General features: G+C 40.1%; 5 protein-coding genes across 5 annotated transcripts; 4 read left to right on the top strand and 1 right to left on the bottom strand.

The window, feature by feature from the left end:
* Positions 1-1,292: 1,292 nt before the first annotated feature.
* On the top strand, positions 1,293-4,347 carry LOC108012705 (putative leucine-rich repeat-containing protein DDB_G0290503). The gene is made up of 2 exons (XM_017078132.3): positions 1,293-1,623; positions 2,086-4,347. Exons 1-2 carry the CDS (start codon positions 1,573-1,575, stop codon positions 4,345-4,347), a joined length of 2,313 nt encoding a protein of 770 aa, XP_016933621.3. The 5' UTR covers positions 1,293-1,572.
* Positions 4,348-4,694: 347 nt separating this feature from the next.
* On the top strand, positions 4,695-6,376 carry LOC108012477 (angio-associated migratory cell protein). Its single transcript, XM_017077874.4, has 3 exons — positions 4,695-5,644; positions 5,791-5,998; positions 6,101-6,376. Exons 1-3 carry the CDS (start codon positions 4,783-4,785, stop codon positions 6,312-6,314), a joined length of 1,284 nt encoding a protein of 427 aa, XP_016933363.3. The 5' UTR covers positions 4,695-4,782; the 3' UTR covers positions 6,315-6,376.
* A 3,005-nt stretch (positions 6,377-9,381) lies between these two features.
* Positions 9,382-14,216, top strand: mnd (L-type amino acid transporter minidiscs). Its single transcript, XM_017079523.4, has 4 exons — positions 9,382-10,213; positions 12,327-12,545; positions 12,616-13,211; positions 13,346-14,216. The coding sequence occupies exons 1-4, from the start codon at positions 9,916-9,918 to the stop codon at positions 13,730-13,732; spliced, it is 1,500 nt and encodes a 499-aa protein (XP_016935012.3). The 5' UTR covers positions 9,382-9,915; the 3' UTR covers positions 13,733-14,216.
* A 479-nt stretch (positions 14,217-14,695) lies between these two features.
* Zip71B (Zinc/iron regulated transporter-related protein 71B) lies at positions 14,696-20,264 on the top strand. The gene is made up of 4 exons (XM_017079337.4): positions 14,696-15,018; positions 16,889-17,174; positions 18,357-18,650; positions 18,707-20,264. The coding sequence occupies exons 1-4, from the start codon at positions 14,875-14,877 to the stop codon at positions 19,699-19,701; spliced, it is 1,719 nt and encodes a 572-aa protein (XP_016934826.3). The 5' UTR covers positions 14,696-14,874; the 3' UTR covers positions 19,702-20,264.
* On the bottom strand, positions 20,154-21,753 carry mRpL39 (mitochondrial ribosomal protein L39). Its single transcript, XM_017079338.4, has 5 exons — positions 21,617-21,753; positions 21,044-21,368; positions 20,884-20,984; positions 20,375-20,817; positions 20,154-20,315 (listed from the first exon to the last, which is right to left on the bottom strand). The coding sequence occupies exons 1-5, from the start codon at positions 21,687-21,689 to the stop codon at positions 20,256-20,258; spliced, it is 1,002 nt and encodes a 333-aa protein (XP_016934827.3). The 5' UTR covers positions 21,690-21,753; the 3' UTR covers positions 20,154-20,255.
* Positions 21,754-21,825: the final 72 nt, after the last annotated feature.

Genomic DNA, 21,825 nt, shown 5'->3' with positions numbered 1-21,825 from the left:
TCTTAATTCTCGAATATTATGTTTCCAATTGTTTCCAATTGTATACAGGCGAAAATGAACCCTTCGAACTTAAGAGAATAGAGATTATAAGGTTAAAACCTTGTTTTGGGGTTCCAGGTTTACCAAACTCGACAAAACCCACAGTCTCTTCTTCTTTAATCAAAATATAGTATGTTATCAAAATGATGTACTTTCTTTAGCAGCCTTAAAACACAGCAGAAGTCAAATTTATTTTATTAAATAGTTAGTTTAGATTGAATTTATAGAAAGTTTTTTTTCGAACTGTACTGTACGTTGAAAACTCTTTTGACTTTGCTTCCTTTGTGCTGTTGGTGTGATTTGTTTTCGTTTAATCTTCTTCCACACGCACGTTCGGCAGCATCTCTAGGGTTCGCCGCACCTCTCACTCCAGACCCTCCAGTCCCTTCCTTTGACTTTGACTCGTTTTTAACGATCTCGCGGACGCGGACCCCAAAAACAAGAATCGTCCCTCGCCAGTGGGGCTTATGTGCATTCCGCATATAAAACACAGGCACTCACATGTGGATGCAGATACAGATACACATAGCGCGTATATGCATGTAGATATACAGAACACTTTACGCCCCTCTGGAAATGCAGTTTAATGACCGTTCATGACCAAGTCAATCAGATGCGGGACTATTTACGCATAGCAAAATCAGGGAATACGGTTCTACGTCGAATATATGTAGTAAGCATAGACACCCTGCAATGGGGGACCCTTCAAAGCGAATATAATAAGCTTTAGAAAGAAACAAGGGTATTTTAATATTTATTATAGTATGTACAATGAAGACAACTATCAACGTTACAGATTTATGCTGGTTAATTTGATATGCTTGTGAACATAATGCATTTTGTCATTAAGGGTTTAGATTAATGTTACCTTATATAAGTTTCATATTTGTAAAAATTAATCAAGATAAAATAAAAATTATTTATCCTGTGATCTGATTAATTTTGAAGACGTAAACAGTTTTTTGATATATAGAACTAAGTCAACTGAAGTTCAAAAGATTCCAAAAATGTAATGTTAAATAACTACTACTCACTTGTATGGGATTATTATCACTTTCATCAATGAAAAATAAACATTTTGAATAAATAAAAAGAAACGATAATAGTTAAAGTCTACAGACTTAATCAAATAAAGAAAAACCGAAAGAGTATCATATCTACACCATTTGGCATAAATCTTTTTCCTGTTAATGTTTACCCTGAATCTTATCAATAAAAACCCCTACAATTAAGCAGGTAGGAGGATTGCTAGAATTGCTTCCCCTAATCATTTCCTTTTTTCCGTGACTCCTTTTAAGAACCCTCCTTATAAAATCATGGGAACGTACGTTATGCGTGCGCTCCTCACGCGCAGGACACGTACGGAAGAAACCGTGGGAATGGAAACCGAAATGCACCTAAACAAAAATAAATGCACCGGACCCTAGAAGAGGGTAACAATAGACAGGTCCCTCCGCACCCGGGCCATTTCGAATTGAATTAGAAAAGGTTGCCCAGGTGGAGTTGGGGGTAGACCGTAATGGGTCCCAAAGAATGAAAGCAATCAGATGTAAATCAAGCAGCCAAGTTAGCAGACTAGTCATGGTAAATAGCCAACCCCTGAAAAAAATCAAAAGAATTTTGAAAAGAAATCATCCCCGAGATATTCTAAAAATATAACCGATGATGTTTAACAATTATAATTGTTTAATATTTGAGTTTTACCAATACAATGCGTCATGGAAATCTTTTTGGAGATCAAAAAAACGTTGTAACCACTGAGCTATTTTAGTCGGAAAGTGATACAAATATTTTAAATTTAGATACATCCCACTAACATAGAATTTGCTACCATTTATTGATTTATCAATAGGAAATACATAAAACAGTGGGTCATTAATATTTTCATTAGAATAAAAAAATATAAGTTTATATCTCAAAGGTAAAAAATACCTTACGTTTATGATAATTCGCGAAAGCTTCTTTATCCACCCTTTTTGTAAATGTTTCCTTTAATTTCTATGAATTGTTGTTGTACTAGCATTAACTTAGTTATTTCTTATGCAGGTTCGCTTAGGACTTCTGATCATTTACCTGGTTGTGGTGGCCGCCCAGAAAAAAAGCGATATTGCCTATCAAATATTTCGTGGCGATATCGAGAAGTATGAGCTTTGTGTAAAGTTAATAAGGGTTTGCCGCAACGTCTGGGACATAGCGCCCGACTACGCCGATGTAGACGAGGCAACTCCTGAGGAAAAACAGGTTAAAGATGACGAAAAAGCTGATTACAGAAAGGGAAACTGCGTACCGACGGGTCTCTCGACCTATGGAGAAAAACTGTTTTGGGAAATGGCCGCCAAATGGCAGAAATACATTGACGACAGGTTCCTAATCCAAAATCTTTTCCTGGTGATTAAGACGACCGAAAAAGGCCGGAATACCAAGGTGGCATTTGGGAAATGGCAAGGTTGGTGCAATAGAACCGATATTTCTGACGAAACGACCGAGACACCAGATGAAGATGGATCAAATGTATCGGAATTTAATGAAAGAGAGCATAGCGGAAAACACTGCGATGAAAAAAGTCCATTTGGCGAATGGATTTTTAGCGAAATCAAAGCAAGCCTGAGGTTAGGTCAAAATATGAAGAGATTTTCTGAGGTTTTAGCAGGACTTGGAAAGGATGCCAAGAATAAATGCTGTCCCTACGATTCAGTCAGAGATCGATTGGAAATCATACACGATGGCCTAGATTTTTTACGGGAACTGCAGGGCATAGAACCCACTGCCAAACCAGAGTACACTGATATAAGTTCAGATCTTTCCAGGCTCAAAAACAGATTCGCGAACTTAAACAGGGTAATGTACTTAAGAACCGGTGCCAATTATTCAACAGGGAAATGTTGCCCCAACATTTTGAATAAGCTGAACGATTTAAAAAACAATTTTGAAGGTAATATTAAAGATTTAGACTCACAGAAACCAAGCTTTGACTACCAGCCATTGCTTGATACGGAGAAAAGCTTAGAAGAAATTATTTTCAGTCAACTTAAGGCTATTCGTCAGCTAGAAAGTTCTCTTGGCAATCAGCAAAACAAGGATAATTGTTGTAACCATGAAAAAGAACAGATTGACAACATAGAAAAAATTTTAAGAGAACTAAACCTCGAAAATACCCTTAAAGATTTATCAAAACTAATAGATCCCTTAAAAGAAAGACTAGCTAGTACCAATAAAACACTTTCAGTAACGGAAAATCAGCTTACCTTGAAAAACGAAAATCTTCAGAAGCTAAGTTCCTTATACGAAAAAGGATGCCTTCAAAAAGGCGTATTTATTAAGAACCTCCATTCAAAAGTGGACAACTTGGAATACACAATCAATAATATGAGTTCAATAAAATCCGTAAATTGGCCCAAACTTAAAAAATCTTTGGATGCAATAAACGAAATGGTTAAACAAAATTCGTCGGTATTAACTAATATCACAATTGTTAAAACGACAATTAAAGAGACAATTAAGAGAGAAGGCAAGGCAGACTTTGATTTGGAACTCAAGAATTTAAGTTCAGTAAGATTTTGTTCAAATGATTCTATAAAATTAAAAGCGCGTTTGGAAAAAATTAATAAGGGTAAAAGTGATACCATAGCTTATTACGAGAAACAAGAAAACATGGTCAAAAAGCGTTTTAAGGAAATGCAAAATCACCAAAAAGATCTGGAACCTTATGACCCAAAACAAAACAAGGGTATATCTCAACCAAATGCTCTACAACTAGAGATCAACCAACTAGAAAGGGATATTGACAATTTAACTGAAAATGGCATAAACAAATTGGACAGGCAACTACAATACACCCATTTAAAATTTGAAATTGAAAAGGAACAATTCGATAAAAAAGTTCAAGAACAACTGAAAAATATAAATCTTTTCAGAGAAGAGATGAAAAGGGAACAAGATCGGATTGATGATCGCCTTGCCAAATTAGCTGCAGGTATTGAAACTCCTGAGGAATATGACGAGAAACTAAGTAAACTGGAGGCAAGTGCCCTGGAGTTTCCGAAGCAGATTCTGAGTTATGAAAGGGAACTTTTGGAACGCATCGATGCCATGGATCAGCAATTGAAGGACCTGGACAATGAGATGGAAAATACCGAGCACAGGGCAGACATATGCGACGCTGAATGTGACTTTGGTGCTCTGGATTCCGTGGACAAACTGATTGGAAGGGTCCAGACTGTCAGGGAAAAACTAAGTGCAAGGTCTACTTTTAAACGAACTGCAAAGGGAAAGGTTGTTTATAGACCTAAAGTAAAGAAAACTGGCTGATCTTATCTGATAAATAAAATAAAACCTAAATCCAGCTGTGAAAATTCTAAATTAAACGTTCAAAATTGTTGTATTCAAGACCTAATCAGAATTTTTGATATTTTTAAAAAATTGTACCTCTGTCAAATGATTTAAAAAAAAATTTGTATAATAATAATCAAAAAGGAAAAACTTTAACGTTATAATAAACGAACTATTCTTCCAACGTTCCAATTAAATTTTGGATACGTTACGTGGCCTCTTACGTGGCATAGCGAAGACACCCTCCTATCAGCCGAGACACCCTCCCGCCAATTAAGCATGACGGTTTATGGAATATTTTTGGGCGCTATAATCTATCGATAACTCCTGGGTTCTATCTCTATTAGCACGTGTGACGCTATATTGTTGTTTTTAGCCAATTTCCCTGATTTTTGGACAACTAAAACACTGAAGATGCGGGACAACACGCCGCCTCACCGGCCGGACTTCGACGATGGCGAGGATGAACTGCAGGAGATAATTGAGCTGGAGGAGCAGCCGCTCGACGAGGATGATGACGACTTGGAGGAGGTGACTTTGGAGCAGCTGGAGGCGCGACTTGCCATGGCCGGTGGCGACGATGACGACGACGACGAGGAGGATGAGGAGGAGCTGCGCGACCGGGAGAGGATAGCCAACATCAGGGACGAGGCGGAGATCACGTTTAAGAAGCACACGGCTCCCGTTTTTGCCTGCAGCCTGCATCCCTCCTACAATTGGGCTGTAACGGGCAGCGAGGACGACCACGCCTACGTTTGGGAGACCTCCACGGGCGACGTCCTCTACGAGATCACGGACCACAAGGACACCGTCACGGAAGCGCATTTCAGTCACGATGGTATCTATTTAGCCACCGGCGACCTGTCCGGCGAACTTTTCGCCTTCAAGGTCAGCGAACAGCGCGAGGAGCGGCCGGTACTGACCAAAATCTGGGAGTACTCCATGAGCGACATGTCCTGGCTCTTCTGGCACCGAGCTGCCCACATCCTCCTGGCGGGCAGTGATAGTGGAGAGATCTTTGTGTGGCGCATACCCAGCGGAGATTGTAAGATCCTGCCAGGACAGTCGTCGCGTTGCGAGTCTGGAGAGCTCAGTGGTGATGGCAAGAAGCTGTTCACCGCCTACATGAACGGATCCGTAAAACTGTGGGATCTGAAGAGCTGCCAGGTGCTCATGGAGGTCAACGAACAGCATCCCATGGGATTCGGCGAGATCACGCACGCAGTGGTGGCCTGCGAGAGGGACTCACCCTTTTACATCTGCGCTGAAGGGTCAGGTGAGAAATCCTAACGAATAAGATTCGGTTAAACGTAAAGGGGAAAGTAATCCATGCATTCTCCCAGCCATATACTAAAGGCCAATTAACCGAATCTTTATAATTTCTTTAAAAACAAACCACATTATAACTCTCTTTCCTTTTAGGCAAAATGCTGTTTTGCACTAACAATGGACCCGTAAGCACGATTCAATCGGAACACGGCATTGAATGCCTGGCTTTTTCTCCTTCTTCGGCTGATCTCAAGCTCTTTGCCTGCGGCTCACTGGACGGCCGAATATCCATCTGGGACTATGCGAAATACTCGCTACGTACGATATGTGAAAACCCAGTGCCCAACGATGGGGTTATAAGGCAAGACTAACTAGATTAACTAACCTTAAATATTAAATTAGCAAAGGCTAGCTTATAGCATTTATTCTTGGACAGTTAACTAATTCTGATCAATCATTCCAGGATCAAGTGGCTTAACGACAACACAATTTTGGCGGCCACTTCGCAGGGCAACCTGAATGCATTTGACGCTCGCACAGGATCGCTAAAATTCACGCTGACGGGACACTATTATCACATCTACGAGTTTGTCTATAAGGCGCAGGAAAACCTCCTGCTGACTGTTTCCGAGGACAACACGGCCAAGATATTCAAGGTGCCGGAGCTGGGCGATTAGTTAGAATTTAGTAATGTTGTACCGTGCTGTATATGTAAATAGTGAATACATATAAAAAATTACGTTTGTTCGTTCATCTCGGCAGCCAGGAGCAATGAACCCATGGCGCGGTCCTGTTTCACTTGTCCTATATATGTATACAACAAAATGGGAGAGGCATAAGCTGACTAAAGATAGAACAAACAAAGCAGAAAACAGACCTGGATAACTCAATAGCAACGCAGATGGAAGAACTTAGTGAAAAATTTTAAACAAGATACAAATTTCTTTCGTATAATTTTATATCTTGATAGTCTGTTAAAAATGTAATCTTAAAAAAATCAAATATTCAGTTTTGATTTAAAATTCAAAAGTTGGAATACAACTTTGTTGTTGGTAATGATAGCTGAGAAACGTATAAACTAGAGGCATATTTTGAAATAAGACCAAACTTTATTTTTTCGACCCCATGTGTATTTCAGAACTAAGTGCACTAAGAATGCAACTGCAGCGAGCTCTCTTCAATCCCTAGCTCTCTTAGAAATTGTGGAACATGCGTACTGGGTGCACTTTCGAAGAGGCAAAACACTTGTTTATGTTTTTGTCTGTTGTCGTTCACCTCCGACATCCACACACACACAATAACAAACAATTGTCTCTTAAAAACAAAAAACAAAATTCGGATTTACATATTTATATATCATTGTGATGTTTTATTTTATTAAAGCTTTTTGGAAGAGCGACCCGCGGATGGAAATCTCTGATTCAGTCTGTTTCGGGTTATCAGTGCGAATGGGTTACGGTTGCCCCCTCTCAAGGATATAAAGTTAAAACGTAATCCCCTAGGCAATTAAATGGCGTGAAAATATACCAAATAAATTGTAAATGCAAACAATGAATTAAACATATACTAACTAAAAAATACGTTTTTCCGTATCTAAAAATAAAAATGTACAATATTCATACGCAAATTTAAGTACATTTACATTACACTATGAATGGTGATCATGAAAACTCATGACTCGTGTCATGATATGATGGAAGCGACACCGGAATATTAACGAAAATTGCATATGGAAGTGATCCATCATATTTTCCTTCTAAAACGAATACATTATGAGCGGCGCGGCAAAGTTAAAAAATAACAAGAAAGAAAGGGTTAGCTCTGAGTTCGAAGATTGGAATACCCTAGCGGAAAGACAGTGATATCTGGGATTCTATTAGTAAAAACTATAATATCAATGAAAAACATAATATACTAAAACTTAATAGTGCTGAGGGGAAAAAGAATCCTTAAAATATTAATAAAAAAAAAAAAAAATCTCTTAAAATAAAAAGGCCTGATAAGAATTATACCAGAAACCCTACACATCTGTGGCAGTGGTTATCACTTAAGTAAAGTTAGAAATATAAATTACTAAGTTAAACCCAAAATCAGTATACCCCTCGAAGTGGTATATAAGCTGATATCCCGCAGCTACGAGGCGACAATAAAAGTCACACGGAATCACAGTTAATCAACCGCGAACGGGGGCCCGAACTGATCCCCCGAAACCACTGTAATTGTGGCTATGGAGACACCACCACACCGGCAAACCACCAGCGCCCTGTGTGTGTCTTTTACAATTAGATTACCAGAGGAGCTCCACGGACCCAAAATGATCTGATCCCGCGAGCTGAGCTACTAAAAAATGTGTGGAGGCGCTACACTTGTTTTGTTTATTATTTGTAGTACTTTTTTATGGCGGGCAAGAGGGGTCTGGAGTCGGATGGGTAGCTAATCCATATAGTCAGTCGGGTACTAAAGGTTCACGTTTCACAATTGAATTATCACAGTTTGAAATGTCAAATGCACGCGCCTGGCGATGTCCCCCTGCCCCATGAAACTACATTTCATGATAATCCGCTCAAGTGTTTAACAAAAGTCGCTCGATCCGGCGTGCTATACCCCCACATTAATGAGTATAAAAGCACATAAAAGACCGCCGAATCTAGTGGAGTAATCTTTGTCAAATGAGCAACAAAAGAAGCCATATATTATATGGTGCCTCGTTACACCTCAATCATAAATCCGTAAATCTCTTTAACCGCAGTTGGCTCACAAATCCAAATACGAAAGACTGTGGAGCTAATTGACATTTGATTCACTGATATCATAGCAGTTTTATAAACCCTATTAGATTTAGTGAAGGACGACTGAGGTTTCTTATCAGCCGCTTCCTCTTATTCGAAAATATAATGTTACCGGAAATCGGAAAGGAATACAGTAGAGATTGCTGCTCAGAATTCGAATTATTCATATTATGATATATGTACTTTAAAAAACATCCAATAACAAAAAAGTTCAATATTCTTAACTAAAATTATAATTGTTTTCTACAATTTTATCGATTGTACATTAGTACATAGGTATTCAAAATTTGAACTAAAAAATCACAGGCATTTTCAAAATTATTTATTAGCGAGCACTTATGTTTTTGTTGACTTCGTATACAGGCACTTTTAAAGATCACCTCGTAACATCACATTAACAATTTGTGGCAAGTTTCACTTGTGCGCAGTAATTGTCCCACAAAGCCGTTAAATCAGCTGCAATTAAAGATCTCTACAAATCAGCGGTCTAATATCTTTTGGCACTTGGCTTGCCCAGTGTTTGAATAGACTGACAATAAAATGGCTAACAGATTAGGGCCAAAATGTCCCCGTTCCGTTGATAAGTACCCCAAAGGTCGTTGACTAAGACGGAAGAGAACTGAACTTAAGAGATAACGAGAATGTCGGGGAGTTTCTCTTAGGCGGCCACACGTGCTTTATTTTTGGCACTGAAACTTCTCAAACTTCTTATATAGCGAAATGTTTGAGAGGTCTTGCATCATGCGTTTGCCAAATTGGCCGGCGGATGTTTCCGTGGAAAGTGTGAGCGCCTTTTACAGGTAACAGGTAAGATGTTTATGGCCCAAAAGAGCGCGAGAGAGCAGCTGCCACCTAAATAAAAAAACAAGGCAAATGCAAAGCCCAAGTTGAACCGGCAGCGATGCCGGCAGAGCAACACACAGTGCTCATATAGGGGGGTAAAATTATATTCCAAACTTAGTTTGAACTCAGAGCGTGCGGCGAGCGGTACGGTTCGGTCCATCCGGTATTTCGTAGTTTTTTTTCGCCTTTCTTAAAAAACCTAAGGCCAGACATTTGCTTTCTTGAATACCCGACCCAACCCATTCAATTCGAAAAGATGCCACTGCCGGGAACATAATAGAACCACGTGTGTTAAATACCTTATCGGTCTTGAATATACAGCCCCTGACAAATGTGTGCGTCTGTGTACTGAAGAGCACTGGAATAAGTGAAGCGCCGAACAAAACAGAACTGAAATCGAAAAACAACAGAAAAACCATGTGGACTGAAACGAACTGAACTGTATTTGAAGCTCCACGCTGGCACAAAGAGTGTGCTGATAAAAAAAAGTCGAGAAAAGTACAAGAAAACCCCGATAAAAGCAATGGACTTATGTACATAAAATCCAACCACAATAAATCGCTAAAGTTACCCTAAAAAATATATATCCTAAAGGGTTCTAAAAACAACCCATACCCACACAAAAAAACCTCATACATTCTGAAAAATGGCGCGAGTGCAGGCCAGCGACACCCTGATACCCCGCCAGGTGTTCGAGGTTCCTCCGGCGGAACCCAATAATTCCGCGGCGGACAGCGGGAGCCAGGGTTCCGGGGTGAAGCTGAAGAAACAGATCGGCCTGCTGGACGGAGTGGCCATCATCGTGGGCGTAATCGTGGGATCCGGCATCTTTGTGAGTCCCAAGGGAGTATTGAAGCACTCCGGCTCCATCGGACAGTCCCTCATCGTCTGGGTCCTTAGTGGTGTACTCAGCATGGTGGGAGCCCTGTGCTACGCGGAATTGGGTGAGTAATGATCCGTGGAAATGGAATTTTTGTTTGTCGCCTCCTATTTTCGATAACAAGCCCACGCCCAGTCAAACAATGTTCTGCCGGGCTGGCAGTTATTGCTTCCCGCTGATGACAGCACTTCATGGGTCAGCATATGGCATATCACTTGGGTGGGGGAGTTGTTTACATAGGTGTAAGACAAGCACCTGTGACAAGCTCAGCACAACCTAAAAACTGGAGCAAGGGCTCTTCTCAGCGAGAACGCTTGAGTCAGGGAAATCTGCTAAAGAGGTTAAGGCAAGAGGTTATCTGGAAATCTAGTACTTGTAATACACAGCGAAAAGTTAAGTTTAATATATTATATAAATATTTAAAAACAAGACTTTTTAAGAAAATTTAATAAAATTAAAATTTGATTGCTATGTCTTCTTTTGAGTTTAAACTGCAAAAATAAGTGGGTTCATTAAAAGTTCAAGCGACATCTGGTACCATTGTGAAAAAAAAACGTTTCGAGGAGAACAGGAATATTCATCTTAGTTTCAATTAAAAACGGCCCAGATCCAAGACACAAAAAAAACGGAAAATTACTATGACCTTTGAGTTAGCGCTCCCGCTGTGAGAATCTTTTGAGATTAGCTACTCCAACCAATTACCATGGAGACAAATTAAAGGCATGGAAAATAGCGCGGTCCCATCAAGACGACCTCTTCAAGGGGCCCACGACAAAGCAGTTCCAGTTCCCCATTATGAATTTGCTTTGAAGGAGGGAGAGGGACTGTCCCTAAAATAAGCCAGACAAAACATTCAGTTATCAACGAATAAGAATTGTAATCTTTAAATTAAGTAATTATTTTGTTGGTTCAATTTATTATACCTATTAAACATTAAGGATTTTGTCTGTCAAAACAAACAATAGTTTAAATTATATTTTTTACAAAGAGCAAGCTTGTGTGCTTTTGCGTCTTGGTTTCCTCAATTAAAAAGCGTCTGGTGCATAATGAAATTTACAACCCCTTTTACTCAACGTAAAAACGTATGAAAGCATAAATTTACCAACCTAGGATCCGCAATCTAATGAGAGCTTTGATTTTTACTCTTTTTCATACCTTTTACGAACCCCAAAAGATCTACCACATTTAAGAGAACCAAGAACTCTGCTCGTCTTTTCTCTTTTTTTACGTCATCTTATTAACGTATTCTTAGTCATTGAAACACGTTTTTTTTAACAACAAACCTGACAGACACCTATTACCATAAATTGTTCGGCAGACACAAATTAACATAACATTTTTGGAGTTTACTTAAGTCTGATAATAAAAATATAATAAGGTCTGATAATAACATGGTGTATAAATAGAAAATTTTCCATAATTTTAAAGCCCTAATTCAGTTCCGTATAACAAAATTTACAGTTTATATGGAACATTTTATAATTCACTAACTCGTTGAAGCGATCACTAACTTGAATAGCTAAATTAACTGCCTATCTAAAATTATCACTAGAACTGTGAAGCACCGAATTGTTAAATGTCAACAAATGCTACCGATACCTTTCAAAATGATATTTACCTGATTGTTTGAACAATCCTCGTTAGATAGACAAATACTTGTGTTTTTATGATGCCAAGCAAATTGACATTTTGATAATTAACAAATGCTACTGTTACTTTTTAAAATGATATTTACCTAGTTGTTTGAAGAACCCTTCTAGAAAGGCAAATAATTCTAAACATTAGAGGCAGTGTGCCATGCTTATCAGATCTGTTTGTTAATGTTCACGTTGTTCCCATGAGAAAACCATCTTAAGAATATGAGTATAGTATTTTATGATGACAAGCTTATTGCCATTTGGATAATTAACAAATGCTTCTGTTACTTTTTAAAATGAGATTAACCTAATTGTTTGAACAACCCTCGTTAGATAGCAAATTATTCTAAGCATTAGGGGACTATGTCATGCTTATCAGTTCACCCTATAAGGCAAGACACTCTTAAAATATTACTCTCTTCGGATGCTCCCTGTACATACATAGGTATGGTTGAGAACACGGTCTTAAGAGTATTAAGATAATATTTTATGATGCCAATCAAATTTTTTTCTAGACTAACGATTCTTTGTTTTTTGCAGGCACGATGATACCCAAATCGGGAGGAGATTACGCCTATATAGGGACTGCATTTGGCCCCCTGCCTGCGTTTCTTTATCTGTGGGTGGCCCTGCTGATTCTGGTGCCCACGGGTAATGCCATCACGGCATTAACCTTTGCCCAATATCTGCTGAAACCCTTCTGGCCGTCCTGCGAAGCACCCATCGAAGCTGTTCAGCTGCTGGCAGCTGCCATGATATGTAAGATCCGCCGATAGTTAATCAGTTTGAAAGCTATGGTATTGACTAATTGCTTGATCTTTGACCATAGGTGTGCTGACGCTTATCAACTGCTATAATGTAAAGTGGGTTACACGTGTTACGGACATTTTTACGGGCACCAAGGTGCTAGCCCTGCTGGTGATCGTCGGAGCCGGAGTCTGGTGGTTGGTCAGTGGAAATACAGAGCTTTGGGACAAACCGTTCTCTGGTGGCCATCAGAATCCCGGCTATATAGCCTTGGCCTTCTATAGCGGCCTCTTTTCATACTCCGGTTGGAACTACCTTAACTTCGTGACGGAGGAGCTAAAGGATCCCTACCGAAATCTGCCCAAAGCCATATGTATCTCCATGCCGGTGGTCACGATCATCTACATGATCACGAACATTGCATACTTTTCGGTGCTGTCTCCGGACGAGATTCTGTCGTCGGATGCAGTGGCGGTCACCTTCGGAGACAAGATGCTGGGCGTCTTTTCCTGGATTATGCCATTCGCAGTGGCCTGCTCTACTTTTGGATCTTTGAATGGAGCTATCTTTGCATCATCCCGACTCTTCTTTGTGGGAGCAAGAAATGGTCACCTGCCGGCAGCCATTTCGCTGATCAACGTTAATTGCCTGACGCCTGTGCCTTCACTGATATTCCTGGTAAGCTATAGATATAACCTATAATAAGTAAAATTTAAAAACCTTCTAAAATGTTGTATGAGATCATGTTACTTATGAGATCATATAAAAGCTTTACTTCTACTAATCGATTGTCTCTTTTGTTAATTTTTCAGGGTCTGCTAACCTTGCTACTTCTCTTCATCAAGGACATTTATGTGCTGATCAATTACGTTAGCTATGTGGAGGCGTTGTTCACGCTGATCTCGGTATCCGGACTGCTGTGGATGCGTTATAAACAACCCAAGACGGAGCGACCCATCAAAGTCAATTTAGTGCTGCCCATCATCTACCTGATCGTCTGCCTGTTCCTAGTGATCTCCTCGTGCAAACAGGAGCCCTTCGTTGTGGGGTTGGGAACAATCATTATACTGTCTGGTATTCCAGTCTACTATCTGACAATTCACAATCCGGTCAAATGGCTGGCGGACACCTCGCAGGCCATCAATCTGTGGTGCTCCAAATTCTTCATTTGTATGCCCAACCAGGAGAAGTTCGACTAGGAACGCAGGACTCTACGATTTAACGGAGGGAGTGCCTTTTGTCGATGTATCGATCAATCAACGCAACTATAGAAGGGAATATCTTGTAGTTAGCCTAAGTCTCAATTTACAATTAAGATAGGTTAGCAAACCGAAATTCGGAAACCTACGCACAACATTACGAAAGTGTTATTGTAAATAACTCAAATGCATTCTGGTAGGGAAGTCCCTGCTCAATTTATTATTATGAATAATTTGCTAATTTTATTATTATTGTATATTTCATCCCAAAAATGAGTTCCTCGTCAAATGCAGAAAGTAAGGACAGATATATTAAACATGTCTATTATACAAAATGCGTACCAATTTTTACATATTATACAAGTAATTAGGAGCTTATTTAGTAAGTAACAATTATTACTGAAGCATCTTTTGCGAAATGTAAAAATCGAATTTGTTTTGTATAAGAAAGTTAATAATAAAACATCTAAATATAGCAAATTAAGAGAGTAGATCATTTCATACGGATATTTCAGACAACCATTAATAGTAAGTATGAAGCACAAACCTCAATACAGAAAAATGTATAATTATATTTAAAGTAAGAGTAAAAATATAAACAATACATTTTTAGGCCAGTCTGCAAACGGAGATTTTCTTTTAGATATTCGTACATATGATCATTACGATCTACCGATGGATTACCGTCTTGTAGGTATGCAATATATCTTATAACAGACAGGACGCTGGAATATACAGCTCCTATCTTTTTAATTAATTAATCGTAGTAACGGCCAACTGATTTAAACTTTTTTCCCTGTCAAAACTAATGGCCCGGCGAAAGCTTTTCCAAAGCTTAGCCCGAATGCCAGTTAAGTTTGTAGCGAGTGCGCAGAGTGATGAGGAACCCCGCGAGAGAGAGAGGGAGAAAGGAGATCCCGCCTCTCGCCGAAAGTCGTATAAAAACGTTGCGTGGGCGCAACTGTCATTTCAAAAGACCGTCGAACGGGATCGGTAGTTGGCCGCAGCGTTACGGATCGCACGCGTCTGTGAAAACTCGAGAAAATCCCGGTAAAGCCCCGCGAAATGACGAGCGTCCACTAGAGTGGGAGTTCGAATAAAAGAATATAAATCATATACCACATTAGTGTTCAATTGATAAGATGGCCAAAAGGCAGGTGCTAGTTTTAACCCTATTGTGCCTGGGTTCCCTGTTGTTCGAAGCAGTGCAGACTTCCACGGAATATAATCGCTATTTGTCTCAGATATTCCAAAAATACGGCAATGGCGGGACAATCAACTTTGAGGTAATAACCAATAAACCATCGAACTAGCCTTGTAAACACACACAAAAGTAATTTGAGCACAGGTAAACATAGTCTGACACGAGCAAAGCTTTTGCGGTTAATATTATGGCAAAAAATTAGTGAGTTTGTGTATTTTTTTATATTTTTGGGTCAGCAACAAAAACAAAGAGAGTTGGGGAAAGGGGGGCTTATATAGATTAGAGCTCATCCAATATTTGGGGATTGTGAAAGTGAAACAATTGTGTACTGACAACTCCGTTCTGACCAAGTTGACAAACGCAAACAGAACACTCTCGACGGTTATAAACCTTAAAAGGTTGTAATCTTTATATACGCGGAGCAATTTTATAACACTGGGGGCACTTGCCTCGGTTGGAACGTATGTATGATACAAAACGTAGACTTTATTGCTGGCATTATCATAAATTTAATCAAAATCCAGACAAACGAACAGCACACAGTGTGATATATATTCCAAGACTTGAGCATCAACACGAGTGTCGTGGAACCGCCCCCGCCCCACCACATCCTCTATTATCCAAGTCAGAGATTAGGAGATTACCGCGATAAGACTGTTTCTCCTAATGAGGATGACAGGCCGGCACAGCTGACGAAATATGAATAGGCCCCCTCACCTATAACTTTCGCAACGCTATCGTTATGCTTATGGACTCCAAAGTTATGGACAGACAGTCAGTCCAAACAATCCAAGCCAATTGACATTACTCATGCGTATAGACTACGCAATACGCTCTGTCCATTTAAATGGCACGTTACAAAAATGTTTTTACTTTTTACGCACTCGGCATACTAACATCAAAGGTCCCACCCCCTGGCCACCCACCTTACATTCTATTATCATTCTAATATTCCAATTTCGATTACATAGTATACTTGGCACACAAGCAAATTTTCGTTGAATGAAAGTAAGATTGCCATTTGGTGGGCTCCTGAGCTCCATAACAAATAGTTTTTTTATGCAAGCGCGTGTTTGCCTAATGTGTTTGTTGATATGCAAATTCTGCAATCCTGATCTTGGTTAAAGAATTCTCTGGAGTCACTCATCATTAACCTGACACACGCCCCGGTCTACGGTGACAGGTGGCTGTCAAGGCAATTAGATGGAATTCCCCCTACCCCAGGTATCTCCTCCCACTTTTTCGACAGCAAAAATGCGACCGAGTTCAGGAATAACAATAAACAAATTAATTCTGATGTATGCAAATATCGTAGCCTGGCACGTTGACAAGTAAATCAAGTAATTATCTGTGATAGATAATACTTAGACAAATGATCGCAAAATTGCAAGTGCGAATTATGGACGAGAAAGTTTAAAAAAATTAATTTGGGTGAAAGAGCATTTTTTCATTGAGCTTCTAGGTCATACATTGAATCGAAACAGCTGTCAGTTGTTTATTTAACATATATGGGTTTAAAAAGTTCAAGGTTACAATAGTGCTGAAATATGAATAGTAGAAAAGAATATCGCAACTTTCTAAAACCTTTGTACAACACCTCGCATTCCCAAAGTTTGTAAATAACACATAGATAAGTTGAAGACCATAAATGCCAATTATCTTGAAAAAATTTTTAAATTCAATTATTTTCATGTGGTCGTAATCTTTTAGTGGATTTGATCGTTTTTGTTCAATAAAAAAGTTTTCCTTAATCAATAAAAAATCGTATCTTTCTTATCTTATCCTTATCTTTCTTTTTAGGTAAGTTATGAACAATGTTCAAGTTTAAGATTCTTAAGGCTTTTATGCTTTGCATGTGCCAACTTTGGAATCTTTTTAGATTGATTTAAAATTAACCAATATAATCATTTATACCATGTTTTTATGTTATTATATATTTAATAATTTTCCAGGGTCTTGAGCATTTGATGTTCAGCTTGAACTTGGGCCAAATCCAATTCGATCCCTCGCACACGATCGATCAGCATCGACCCCAAGGATACTCCCAGGAGGTAACAAACACCACAAGTGCCCCAAAATACTTCGAGCCGACACGAGTTAATGCCACCAATGAGGAAGTTTTGGAGGTGCAAATCTCTACGCCGACCACTAATCTCTCAAAGCCAGAGATAGGCCCTGAGGTTCCGGAGTTCCTGGAAATTCACGACCCCAAGCACCGGCACCCAAGGGAGAGCTCTGGTGAGTCTACAATAGTCCGTCAATATTTAATGTAGAAATGCCCCATGGCTATCTTTATGGTAAGGGATTTCGCACTTCACTTCTATCAGTAGTGTTTGCCGACCATCAACTATGACTGATAATACTTAAGATAGGGTAAGACAGACAACAAAGCAATAAACAGTAGGCTAGATTTTCTCACAGTTAGCCGGTGTCCAAAGAATCCAAACAAGATGAAAAATACATGGATTAAAGCATACTTGACTGGCAATTATAAACGAATGCAATAAAGCACTACCTGTGACACAATAGAAATTGAGGCCGGGAGAATGTCGCATTATAATGGAAGTATAAATAGATGAAGCCGGGCCTCGACTCTTTCCATCAATTGGCCGATTTCCAAGTGCAAGGCGACCGGCGACTGCGGTCTATCATCAATTCAATTATGCCATCCCATCCTCCCATCTCATTTGGTTGATAGGAAGTTCCGTCTGCGATCGCGGCCTTGTCGCATAAATTATAAGATATATGTGTAAATGAATTATCAGATGCGTATATCTTTCTCCTTTTGGGCTGTAAATGAAGCCTTAAATCAGCAGGTAGGAAGATCATTGTCAGCAGGTGACGAAAACAGGGCGATAACACGATAAACGAACGCATTATGGATGCGGAAATCCAAAACAAAACAACAATTGAAACAGATACAGATACAGAACGAGAAACAAACAGGCCTCAATCGTTTCGTTTGTTATTTTTGTTGGTTGGGCTTTACAGTTAATTGAAGTGCACACAATCGTTACAACGTTGTCCCATATAAAGTTAACACTAAACAGCCGACTGAATTTATGGCAAGTTCGCACATGCGAATTGGATAACAATCAACGGATGAGAAAGCAACCTGTTGGGATCGGAGAAATGTTATTGCTAGTTTCATAGAAAAATAGCAACAAACTTTGAGAAGTAAACATGATTTCTAACTTTATAAATAAAGCCCTTAAAAGTCTAAACACAGAACTAAAAGGTGCTTCCCAGAAAGTTTAAGATCTAGTATTATTTAGTCGTATGTGTATTTATAAATATTTACGATTTTTTCATGAGGCGGTACGTAGTTTTGGAAATTTCTCTACTCATTAAGCTTGTGTTTAAAAAAGATCTATATTTTTAAAATATAATAGCATAATAAATAGTTGCATCTACTTTCAGAACCGGTTGCAGCTTGTCTATCTCCAAAGTCCTTGCTTTCTTTGCTCGTGGACCACAATGATCTCCATAAAAACATTGCCTACCAAAAATTGTTAAAGAAGGATGGCTTCGGTTCAGACACCATTCACAACTCAGAAGAGGAGTATAACGAGTTCATCAACTCGGTGCGGATTACACCGCAGGCTTTTATGAAACTCTGCCCAGCTCTATTGGCTCAAATCGATAATGGAGTTTGCAAGCAACCAGCTCCTCGATCTGAGAATTTTAGCGACAAGAAGCAAAAGATTTGGAACGGTAGGTGCTTTAAAATATTTCCCTGTTAACAAAATATCTTACACACTTTCTTTTAGCTTGGATCTATGCCAGCATAACCATGCTGATTCTTTCTGCTTGCGGTTTGCTGGGAATTCTTCTGGTTCCTCTGATGAAGACAGCTGCCTACCAAGAAATCCTCAAGTTCCTTGTGTCCGTTGCCGTGGGCACTTTAGCCGGTGATGCCCTGATGCATTTGCTGCCCCACGCTCTTTTTAAGGAAGAGAAGCATGAGGAGGCGGTGACTGGCATCAATCCCTTGGAGTCGGATCACAAACATAGCAATGAGGCTGCTCTGCTTTGTGGTTGCTCCTTTCTGGCGGCTCTTTTCATGTACATGTTGGAAAATTTAATTCCCTTGCTAAAAGGAGGTAAGACAGGTCATGGACATAGCCACGGACATGGTCACAGTCACGGAAACAGCCATAGTCACATGGAGAAGCCAGCTCTACAGGACACTCCTGACCTCCCAGCTCCTCGAGAACTCAATGTAATGCTGCAGGAGGCCAAGTTAGATGAAAAGACTCCTGATCGTCCACTCACCCCTGTGGCTTTTATGGTAGTCATCGGTGATGGTCTGCATAATCTAACCGATGGCCTGGCCATTGGTGCAGCGTTTGCTAGTGATCCTGTCACTGGGTTCGCCACCGCTTTTGCAGTCCTCTGCCACGAGTTGCCCCACGAGCTAGGGGATTTCGCTCTCCTCCTCCAAACTGGTGTATCCATGCGAAGAGCCGTCTACATGAACATCGTAAGCTCAGTTCTTAGCTTTGTGGGCATGTCTGTGGGTCTTTTCATTGCCGGAATTGGTGATGGTATGACTCAATGGATTTATGCAGCCACTGCTGGTTCCTTCCTATACATTGCCTTTGCCGATTTGGTGCCCACGATGAGTGTGGCCCACAATCCAGAGATGGCCAAAGATCCAAAGGGAATTATTATACAAATATTTGGTATCCTCCTCGGTGGACTGATAATGTTGGCTATTGCCCTGAACGAGCACGATTTGGAGGGTCTGTTCAAGAGCTTTTAAAATAGACCTCTGAATCTCAAACAGATATGTTGATTTCCCGTTCTTACTGTAGATAGTAGCCTAAGCCCGTTTCCTTCGAATCTCCGATTCTCTGCCTTTTTTTAGCATGCCTTAAATGTTAAATGTTGAAATCGTTACCAAATGTTTATGTCTGTGGTCAGCAAAATGTATGCATGACTGAAACAGAACTTTTCCTAGAATATAAAACTCTGAAATATGATAAGGGTGTTTAAAAAGCCAATAAAAATGCTGCTCAAAGAAGATGTATCACAACACTAAAAGTTTAAAGTCTTCATAAATATTTTAAGCCGTGACCACAAGTGTTCTATAGAATAAATTCAGCTGTATTTCAACGCTAAATTTGCTTTTTTAAAATACTAAGAGCTTTACAGAATTTCATTCCATAAGATAATATAAGAACCAACAATTGTACAAAATCCAAACTTTGTTAGTATACTTGTTAAAGACGGTTATATTTTTGTAACAAATGGGGACGCTCTTTAATGATTTACCTGTTAACACTTATCGTATAGCTTTAAATATTAAAGAACGTTTTAAGATAATTGCAGTTGTTGTTGTTCCTCGAAGGGCTCATTGGGCAGACGTGCTGGGCTCTAAAATATAAGAACATAATTGTTTAAGCTTTCAAAGAAATTTGGGAAGGAGTACTCACAGGTTTCTTAGACCGCTCCTCCAGTACACCGTATGCCACGTGGTTCAGTTGGAAGCCAGAGGGCAGGGCAACACCTTGAATGCGATAGAAGGCGCCAGCTGGGCCTTCCTCTGCCACTTTGTGAGCAGCCGAGATGGTGCATTTGCCCAGGAAACTGGTAGATCCCACCATTGGACCGCGTGAGATGTCAATGTGGTCACCCAGGCGATACAGGGTTACTCTTCCTTGGGTTTGCTGTGCAATGCTGGGCAGTTGCTCGCTCTTGTACTTGGAATCCTTAAACATCTCCTGGGCAAGATCCTGCTGGACGTCCAGGCGCTCAATGCGCAGGTCCTGCGCGGCTAATTTGACCATCTCCGCCGAAATGGCGCGCATCTCCTCCTTCGAAGGCTGCCAATTCTGAGTCTGCAGCACAATGTCGTGCACAAAGCTGCCTGATTTGACTGTAAAAGAATAATGGAGATATAAGCTAACTAAGCTAATTAGGCGTGTTAGATAATTTAACTTACTGTTGGGTCCCGGGAAGCTGTGTAGCTGAAGATTGGCCTCTGGTTTGAAAGCCCGGTTCAAGGCGGCTCCCAACATAAAGCTGCAAGTGCGCCAAAAGGCTCTGCAAGAAAGTAACTTTAATTAGAATAATTCATATGATAAATACAATCGCACACCCACTTGTTGACCACGTGCGGCTCGGAGACATGGAAGTTGAGCAGCTGCAGGGTGCAGGACTCCTGCAAAGGTCTGTGCATATCCCAGGGCACACTGCCGTCGATCAGGGCCAGTGCCGATCGCTTACAGTGTCCCTCACTCAGGTGCTGGGCACAATTAAAGGGCGTGGAGATGTTGCTGTTCATCACGAGAGTGACATCTTCGGGAAGTCCCAGGTACCGGACCTCGATCTTATCGATGCGGCCCACGGCATCCCGTTGGCGGCGCTGCTCCTGGTTAAAAAGGTCATTTCGCTTGGCTATCGAAGCTGAACTTGGGCTGAAGCTGGCTGCAAAGGAAAGGTGAAAAGTTATGCTATATAATATGTAATATTTTTAGTAGGATATTTAACACTCTATTGATTTTCGGAAAATAGCCAGATTGATATAAAAATCTAGCTACTTTTTAAGCCGAGACACCGCCAAGCATGCCATCTCTGGCACTGGAGCTCCGCAGAACGTGAATGTTCACCGGCATTATGTAAACCGTTTCTTCGATCTTTGGTCAATAAAAGGGCTCTTTATTAGTCTTACTTACCCTTAGTTCTGTATTGTTGCATCTGCCCCAGGGCGCACCAGCTCGTTTTATGTAATTTTGTGGCCGCAGACATGGTAATTTACCAAAAAACTTTCCAGGGATGCGAAGCACAAAGACTATACCAGGGCTGCTAAAATTATATTAAGTTATCGATTTTTTGATAAAAATATTAGGGGCCTTCCGAAACACCTGTCGCGTGTACAGAGTCA

The sequence above is a fragment of the Drosophila suzukii genome, chromosome 3, assembly GCF_043229965.1.
Source record: "Drosophila suzukii chromosome 3, CBGP_Dsuzu_IsoJpt1.0, whole genome shotgun sequence".
In the NCBI taxonomy this organism is placed as follows: Eukaryota; Metazoa; Arthropoda; class Insecta; order Diptera; family Drosophilidae; genus Drosophila; species Drosophila suzukii.
This window is presented reverse-complemented; position numbering and strand designations above follow the sequence as displayed.